The sequence below is a fragment of the Cupressus sempervirens genome, chromosome 3 (genome assembly GCF_028749045.1).
Source record: "Cupressus sempervirens isolate cs-2001-9-10 chromosome 3, ASM2874904v1, whole genome shotgun sequence".
Classification (NCBI taxonomy): domain Eukaryota; kingdom Viridiplantae; phylum Streptophyta; class Pinopsida; order Cupressales; family Cupressaceae; genus Cupressus; species Cupressus sempervirens.
Window position 1 is genome coordinate 152,466,595 of NC_143120.1, and position 9,768 is coordinate 152,476,362.

A 9,768-nucleotide genomic window follows, 5' to 3' on the forward strand; every position below is an offset into this window, starting at 1 on the left:
CTGCCCTTAAAACCCCCTATAGTAAGAGCTAATGATGGTATTGGGGGATCTCAAGCGCTCCCTCCTCTATCTCTATCATAGTTATAACAATATTCTCTTTAGAAATGGTAAATGCATTTCCACAATCCATCATAGTAATTCTATGCTTCTAGATTTTGATTGTGTGAATCTTTTTGAGCCAACGTTTCGGGTCACACTCTGTGAACTATCATCAGGGCATGAGAGCAATAAGGAGATGAGAAGTATGTAGGTTGCAAAGATGGAGGAGACTTAAGAACAAAGAAAAGCGGGGGGGGGGGCAAAGGGCAGAAACCAAGGAGAGGTATTAAAAAATTAGGAAGAAAGGACTTAAAAGATATTGTAAGTAAGGCTAAAGGAAGGAAAGAGAGCAAGGAAAGAAAAAGTTTTAAAATAAAAGAATAAAAACCAATATATTATATATTATACTATGCAAATAATAAACATAAGAATAATGTACAAAACTAAAAGAAAAAAGAAAAAGAATGAAAAGAAACTAGAAATCAATAAAATGAGTAAGAACAAAATAATAATAAAAAATAAATAAAAAGAAAAATAAAAAAGAAAACTAATAACCATACAAGATAAAACATAGGAATGCAAAAATAAGTAAAAAATAAAAAACAATAAAGACAAAAGCCCATTATATATATATATATATATATATATATATATATATATATATATATATATATATATATATATATATAGAGAGAGAGAGAGAGAGAGAGAGAGAGAGAGCTATTTTATATTGTTTTCGGTAGATAATTTTCTATTATTAACAATAATATATATATTTATAAATCTTATTGTGTTTAGTATTTCTTAATGTTACTACATTGATTATAATTTTGTTTATGGTATGATATGAAGGCATGGATTCTACAAGCAACTCATATGATCAACTAAATCTTACAAGAAATCAAGTTGTTGGAAAAATCATTCCTATTGTAGCATTGCATCCATATAGGAGTGTATGAACAATCAAAGCTAGAGTTACTACAAAGACTCATCTTCGTTAGTTCAGTAATGCAAGAGGAGAAGGAAAAGTTTTTAGTTTTGATTTGGTTGATTTTGATGGTGGAGAAGTAAGAGTTACATGTTTCAACATGGTGTTGCAAACAAATTTTATGATTGCATAGAGATTGGAAAAATGTTTGCAATCTCAAAAGGGAGCCTTAAAACTACATAGAAAAAATATAATCATTTGAAGAATGACTAGGAAATTTTACTGCAAAGTAATTCCATAGTTGAGTTGTGTTTGGAGGAAGACAATTTTGTGCCTAGACAAAATTACAATTTTATATCAATAAGTGAAATTGATGTCATGGAAAGCAATTCTATAGTTGATATAATTGGTGTTGTTTTAGCAATTGCTCCATCAAATTTTATATTAAAAAGAATGTCACACAAATTGAAAAAAGAACTCTTCAACTGAAAGATAGGTTAGGTTTCATAGTGGAGTTAACAATGTGGGGTGACTTTTGTAATAAAGAAAGTGAATAGCTCCAAAACCTGTGTGAATTAGAAATTTTTCCTATTCTTGCTATAAAGGTTGGACGCATTTGTGATTTTGGAGGAAAATCTATAGGGACGATTAGCACAACACAACTTTTAATAAATTCAAATCTTCTAGAGGCACATCAATTGAGGTCTTGGTTTGATACAGAAGGGAAAGGTCTTGCTTCCGCTTCTATTACAAAGGAAATTGCATATTTTGGACAAGCTAATATGTTAAAAAATGTGGCTCAAGTTAATGATTGGGGACTTAGATCTAATGCACCTTGTTGGGTTGTGATAAAAGTTACCCTATGTTTTGTAAAGGTGGATTATTTTTCTTATGCGGCTTGCCCCTTAAAATATGAAGATAGACAATGCTAAAAAGAAGGTGAGCAATGGTGGAAATGGTAAATGGTATTGTCAAAGATGTGATAAGAGTTTTTCTAAATGTGATTACGTATACATGCTTCAATGTATAGTGCAAGATCACACAAGTTTTACTTGGGTTACGATTTTTGGAAAAGCAGGAGAAGAGATTATGGGTATTACAACAAAGGAATTAAAGATATTGAAGGATGATGAACAAGATGATGTCAAGCTAGGAGAAATCATGCACAAGGTCATTTTCAATAAATTCATATTTAAAGTTCACATGAAAGAAGAGACTTACAATGATGAACAAAAGATTAAGTGTCATGTCATCAAAGTTTAAAAAGTTTGACTATGCATCCGAAAGCAAAGTATTATTAGATTCAATTAATGATTCCTAGGTTCTACTATGTTTATTTTCTTCTATGTATTTGCTTCTTGCTAAATTAATTTTCAAATATTTCAAATAAACTACTTGGATATGTGCAAGTTAGCAAATCCAAATTTTGAGCAATGGAGCCTTCATATGAGAAACAAATGTTGATCTTATGAACTTGAAATATATTGTAGATATAAAATTGTAGAATCGATAAATTTTAGTAACTTTTTTTTTTGCAACTTTTTTATTTTCTTAATACATAATTTGATGAATAATTTATATTTGTCAATATTTTTACAAGTCTTGAAATTAGATATCTCTCGGCTTAATTTACAAAAAAATAAATTAAATATTTAAGTATGCTAGTTATTTGATTAGGTAGTATACAGGCACTAAATGTACGGGCACCGTCTATGATGCAACTTATATGCACCTCTTTTGAGTGTATTTCACTTGTATATAAATTACTTAAAACTATTTAACACTAATCGGGGTGCATATAAGTTGCAAAGTAGCCTCTTCCATGAATACCTGACGAGGGAGGATTTTTTATTTATAATTTATATGCTTTTGACAATGAAAGAAAAGTAGACAATATTGAAAGACTTTATCCAGCCCAAATGAATGAAGAGATGCTGTTAACTGTAGCTTAGCTTTTAGCAGGCAGCGTGGGAGACGGGAAAGAACTTCATTTGTCCTTCCAATGGCCCAAATGTTCATGTTCACCGCTTTATCTCAGTGCTTCCACTGCTTTATTGCAATTGCACGGTTCAAATCACTTATTCTAGCACATACAGCTATCATCAATTTAATTAATTCTTCCGCATAGTAGATTAGCATAATTGAAACATGCTTATTTACTCCACCAAATTGAAGAATCAGAACGCAATACTTTACCTAAGGTATATGCTCAATTTAAACGTGGTGGAACTCTGGAGGCAACATGGAAGCCGAATAAGAACTCAGGTGGGGTCGATCTGACAACACTTATATTCCATGTTGTTATACTCATTTTCTATCGGTGGAAAGACAGCAACGGTAAAGCAAGCTTATCACTCTCTGGATTCCTTCATTTTTCTATTTATTCCTTTCTTCTAGGTTACAGGAAATCGTCAGAGCTTTGACTCTTTTGGAAAGAGTCACCATTCATTGAATCGTATTTTACTTTTCTATTTATTTATTACTTTGTTTTCAGATTTGAATGTAATGCATCAACATATAATTAAGGGGTTATTGTTTTTTTTTTTTAAATGATTTTTTTCAATTTACTGATATTGTAGAATGAGACAAAGTTATTAAATTAATCAGACTTCTTTTGTTTAGGGGAAGGATATGATAATTGTTATGATATTGATCTTCGAGGGATTGTGAAATTAAGAACATATATAAATCTAATTAATTAATTATTCAATTAGAATATAATTTTGAATTGGATATACACATGTTTTAACATGTCAAAATGTAATCAATTAATAACGAAAAGGAATGAAACACACATAAAGAAAAAAAAAGGCACACATTTAATATAATGGGCTACTTTAAATGAGTAATATTATTTTTATTCAACCTATTGCAATTTGTAATCCCTCGCAACTCAAGTATTATATGAAAATCTAATATTGAGTCATTTTAGACAAACTTATGTGAGTTACAAAATTAGAGGTAGAAGATGTTGTCCAATAGAAAAATAACTCTAGTAAGAAAATAAATCTCAGCCAAAACTGTGCACATAAAAGTGAGAAAGAATCAAAGCTCCATATAACAACACATGTTTAAATATTAATATATGTATAATTCTAATTTATTATTGACAAGATTTAATACATCAATAAGCATCAAATTCATATTCTTACATTCATAATAATTATGATACATATTCTATGGCTGGTAATGAATCATGAAATATGATCTAAAATATTGATGTTCAAAATATTACAAATCAAATCAAATCTAAATTCTAAAACTATAAAGAATATTTTTCCTTCTCTCTTTTTTTCATCTTTCTTTTATTCTATTTATTTAATATCTCCCTCATTTTCCCCTCCTTTTCCCTCCTAATGTTCTCTCTAATTCAAAAACTGAAAATATACACAATACTCAGTGAGTGATTTCAATAATGTTCCCTACGCTAAAGTTTAAGACCCCTCTTCCTAAACATTGAACGAGTTTCCACAATACATGATTTTTTCTCAATTATTGCTTCTAGAATCATTGTGTAAGAATTTTTTCATCAACATTTCGGATCACACTCCATGATCCATCATCAAAATAAAAGTGAGAAAGGAAAATGAGAAGTGAAATATGTTACCTTCCTCCTTTTACTCTCTCTCTTTTATCATGATGATAATTGGAAACATTGATGAAAGAACTCTTACACAATTGATTCCAAAGCAATAACCTCCCCTTTCTTTTCTCTCATCTTTTTTTTATTATGCAGTCTCTACTTTAAAAACAAATAAAAAATGTCTACAATACTACCGACCCCATGAAGAATGCAAAACCCAGAACGGTTAATCCAATATTGGTTCCCAATTGTGATTGAGACGAGGTTACCATAGAACAACTCGAATCTTAAAAGGAGTGGGTCTTTCTCTATAAATATGCAACATGCGGTTGGTGAGAGCAAGGCCATCCCGAGCGATTAGTCCACGAAATAAATTATCGACTAACTCGTTTTTGTCTCTCGGCAAGTCTGCCAATGGACTCGCCCTCTCACGTGACACATATCTTGGCCCTCATCGAGACCTTCAACACAGTCCAAGTGGTAACACTCGACGGGGAACATCGTATAACGGTAGCGCACGTGGCGGCGGTGGCGCGGAGGGGAGAAGTGAAGGTGTCCTTGACTTCCCAGGAATGCAGAAGCCGGGTGGAGAGATGCTCATCGTGGGTACAGCGCAAGGCCGAGGAAGGCGCCGACATTTACGGCGTAACGACCGGGTTCGGCGCGTGCTGCACCAAGCGGACCAACCAGCTGAGCGAGCTGCAGGAGTCCCTCATCCGCTCCCTCCTCGCCGGAGTTTTTACAAAGCCCGGAGACGAGCTTTCCCGGGCTGCCACGCGTTCGGCCATGCTGCTCCGGCTGAACAGCTTCACTTACGCCTGCTCCGGCATCCGCTGCGAAGTGATGGAAGCGCTGCAGCTGCTGCTCAACCGTAACTTGACGCCCAAAGTTCCGTCAAGGGGCTCCGTCAGCGCATCGGGGGACCTCATCCCGCTCGCCTACATTGCCGGCCTCCTCATCGGGAAGCCCTCCGTCGTCGTAAGAACGGGCAACGACGCAGACGGAGACGGAGATGGGGAGATCTCTGCCACGGAGGCGTTGCGGAGAGTTGGCGTGAAGCCGTTTGTTCTTCAGGCGAAAGAAGGGCTCGCGCTGGTGAATGGGACTTCCTTTGCGACTGCCGTTGCTTCCACCGTTGTGTACGACGCTAACGTGGCGTTGCTGCTGGTGGAGATGCTGTGCGGAATGTTCTGCGAAGTTATATTTGGGAGGGAGGAGTTTGCGGATCCGTTGATACACAAGGTGAAGCCGCACCCGGGACAGGTTGAGTCGGCGGCGTTGCTTGAATGGCTTCTGAGGAAGAGTCCGTTTCAGGAGTTGTCCAGAGTGTATTATTCCATCGACAAGCTGAAGAAGCCGAAACAGGATCGGTATGCTCTGAGGTCGTCCCCGCAGTGGTTGGGCCCGCTTGTTGAGACAATCAGATTTGCTACTGTCACTGTCGAGACGGAGATCAATTCGGCCAATGACAATCCTATCATCGACCACGCCAACGATCGGTATGATGCTCGCCCCTCAAATTTGACAATCATTTTAGAGAAAAATACAATATATAATTTTCTATAATAAAAATAATTTTATTTTTTCATAATTAATTATTTTGTTGTTGTAGAGTATGCCTTGTAGATTAAATTGTATAGGGTCTTGACTCTTCAATATTTGTAGCACAAGCTATTTTACATCATTTGACAGTCTTCGTTAAGAGTTTCATTCGCTCATCCACCTTCGTCTAAGCCTTCTTCCTCTTGTCTACTAAGATCTCATAAGAAACTGGATATTTTAACATGAAGCATCTTACATTACTTTTTCTTTATAGAAAATTACTATGTATCAATAAAAGCGAGATTCATGTAAGTTCAAATATTCTTTAATAAATCAACTAGACATCAAAGTATTATTGAATGGAATATCATGTCAAAGACAAATTTGACAGAACCGATACCTGTGAATCGTTAGCTCTTAGCTCAAGCGAAAGGATAACCCTCCGCAAAAGAAATAGTTAAAAAAGAAAATTTCCTTCTTTCCAATCTTTTTGGAAAAAATGGAATATATGTGTTTTTTACGTCAAATCGTTTTGTTTCTGTTTGATAATCTTGAAGTTTTGTAACACAAACTCTATGTATCTTTTCACCAGCACTAAATTTGTGGATTGTCCATACACCTACTATCCTACTTCTTCCAAATTTAGTTCTACTTGACTGATAAAATCACATAGAAAAATGTTAAAATGTTTTTGAACGCTTCCTAATTGTGTCTGAAATCTAACAGGGCGCTCCACGGGGCCAATTTCCAAGGCAGCGCCGTGGGCTTCCACATGGACTACGTCCGCATCGCAGTGGCCGCGCTGGGGAAGCTCATCTTCGCCCAATTCACGGAACTGATGATCGAGCACTACAACAACGGTCTACCTGGCAACCTCTCATTGGGCCCCGACCTCAGCTGCGACTACGGCTTCAAGGGCCTCGACATCGCCATGGCCGCCTACAGCTCGGAGCTCCAGTACCTGGCCAATCCCGTGACGACACATGTCCACAGCGCCGAGCAGCACAACCAGGACATCAACTCTCTCGCCCTCATCTCCGCCCGCAAGACGGAAGAAGCGCTGGAAGTCTTGAAACTCATGCTCGCCTCCCACTTGACGGCTCTCTGTCAAGCAATCGACCTTCGACAGCTGGAACAAATTCTCCTCCAAACCGTCCTCAACCTCATCTCCACCCTGTCAGAAGAATGTGGCCTCCCAAAGGAAACAACAGAAACGCTCATAAATGTGGCCCGAGCAGTCCCTGTCTACACATACCTCGAAGCCCCATGTGACCCCTCGCTTCCCCTCATCTCAGCCCTCAAACAATCGTTTTTTGATGCCATTCTCAGTCTCCATGAAAAAAACGGCATAGACAACGAAACCTTGGTGGAAAAAATGAAAGAATTTCAAAAACTCTTGGGCTTGAACCTAGAAAGCACGATGACGGCGGCGAGGGTGGCGTATGAAAAGGATGGGCACGTCTCTGACATTTATTCCCCTGTCGAAGATTCCAAATTCCTTCCTTTCTATAAATTTGCCCGAGACGATCTGAAGATAATTATGATGAGCTCGAGAACGGCGCAGACACCGCAGGAGTGCGTGCAGAAAGTGTTCGATGCGATCTCTGATGGAAGAATTACAAAGCCCGTGCTGGAATGCCTCCAAGGATTCCACGCCTGATTCCAACTATATTTATCCGTTGCGCCATGTCCTATTTATATTGTTGCCAGTTCTAATTTCCTTTTCATGGATAGTGATAATGTTTGAATGAATTGTAATAATGTTTGAATAGGGCTGTATGTTTTTCGATTAGCAATATCTTACTATTATGTTTATGTATACATTCTTTTTTCTCAATTTCTCTGGTAGTATTTTTTTGTGGCTTTATCTGCTTGGTAGCTCCTATTCTTATTGGGCTGTCTAACAAGTTTGAACCCTCCACAAAAAAATACATTATTTAGATTTAATGATATACTAATATAATCTAATTTTAATATATACCATAAAATATAATGATATAATAATATAATATAATTTTAATAATTTATTGTATTTGTCGTAGGCAATATTCTATTGCAATGAGTTGTACTTAGTGATTAATATTTTTTATTTCAACCAATCGATGAAAGTACTTTTATTTTTTACTGTCACTCTTATTTTTTTTAATGTATATATGTGAGCTTTTTAATTTTTTAATTCATTAAAATTATTTTAATGCAATCTAATTGAATAATATATGTGGGTGTTATAGGAGCAGATTTTCAGTATTATGAGGCAATATACTAGGATGTCCAATATATTAAAATATAAAACGAATGTAAACTTAATTCTTTTAGATTAATTATCTCTCTTTTATTTTAGTTCTAAGTTTCATTATTTACTATTTCATCCTATTTACATTCTGAATGTGTTTTTTCTACAAATTCTATTCCACGCACTAATTCATCAATTTTCATACTTCATTATATTTATATATTAAAAATACATAAATATTTGGAATACAATTATATATTACTTCTATATTAATCTAATTGTTTCAACTTTTTATTATATTAATATTGTATAATTATTTTATTTAAATAAATTCTTTTGGTCAAACTTTTACTACTTATATACTATTTCTATTATTTAATAAACTTTACAGCAAATACATGCCACTATGTGACACTTGTTAGTACTTGACAGTACTTGTCAATAGGCTAAGTACTAGTGTATTACTTTTGAATTACTCATGTTAACTAGTGATTAAATCAATTAAATTTTATATATTTGATCTTTTATTATAAATATTTTATTTTCTAAAATATGCATGCTAAATTTTTTAATTTATAATTTGTATAAATTATTTTTTGTATCTTGGATGAATCAATTGAACTCTTATATGCTAATTTATCAATTTGTGAAATATGATATTTAATAAAATATATCTAAACCTTCATTATTATAGCTTGTATTCTCTCAGATCCCTAGAATATTAAAAATATATTACAATGTGTATATAATTTTTGTGAACATTTTTTAGACAATTACATCATTTGCAACTACATCATTCGCAAAATGAATCAATCAAAACATGTTTGAAAAAATATTAAAAATTCATTTTCTTACTAAAATACATTAATATAATTATAAACAAAGATATCAAGTAAAAACAATATATTTAATATATAACATAAAACTAAAACTAAATTTATATTCAAAATTAAAACTAATGCTACTTAGAGACAAGTACTAAACCACTAAGTGACACTTGTTGTATCTCTCATAGGCTAATACTATTGTAATCACTTGCACTTAACTAGTGATTAATCTTTTCTATCTCAACCAATTAATTGTTAATTTCTACTTCATTAAATATTATGAAATTTTTAATTTTACTACTCTACCTAATTAAGGACATGTCACTATGTAGCACTTGTTTTTATTTTTCAAAGAATTTTTTAAAATGTACATGTTACCAATCTAGTCTTAATGTATGAGTTAAAAGTTTTAAAATGTTATTACCTTTTTTCCTTTTTAAAGTCTAATGAGAATATAGGAATATAGTAAAATAATAAGACTATTTAAATATAATAATAATTTATTATTGAATACTCATATTATAATAATAAGATGAACTCTAAAACATTTATATATAAAATCTAGATACAAATACAATAATATAATAGCATATTAATAATTTAATTTAAATGTATT

General features: G+C 33.8%; 1 protein-coding gene and 1 pseudogene across 1 annotated transcript; both read left to right on the forward strand.

Moving 5' to 3' along the window:
• The first annotated feature begins 893 nt into the window (after positions 1-893).
• On the forward strand, positions 894-2,288 carry LOC149565210 (replication protein A 70 kDa DNA-binding subunit A pseudogene; annotated as a pseudogene).
• A 2,602-nt stretch (positions 2,289-4,890) lies between these two features.
• On the forward strand, positions 4,891-7,863 carry LOC149565211 (phenylalanine aminomutase (L-beta-phenylalanine forming)-like). Its single transcript, XM_089818761.1, has 2 exons — positions 4,891-6,049; positions 6,819-7,863. The coding sequence occupies exons 1-2, from the start codon at positions 4,965-4,967 to the stop codon at positions 7,750-7,752; spliced, it is 2,019 nt and encodes a 672-aa protein (XP_089674887.1). The 5' UTR covers positions 4,891-4,964; the 3' UTR covers positions 7,753-7,863.
• Positions 7,864-9,768: the final 1,905 nt, after the last annotated feature.

Coding starts and splice junctions, on each gene's coding strand:
- LOC149565211 (XM_089818761.1), top strand. CDS start 4,965: ATGGACTCGCCCTCTCACGTGACACATATCTTGGCCCTCATCGAGACC. Junction 6,050..6,818: donor ATCGACCACGCCAACGATCG/GTATGATGCTCG, acceptor GAAATCTAACAG/GGCGCTCCACGGGGCCAATT.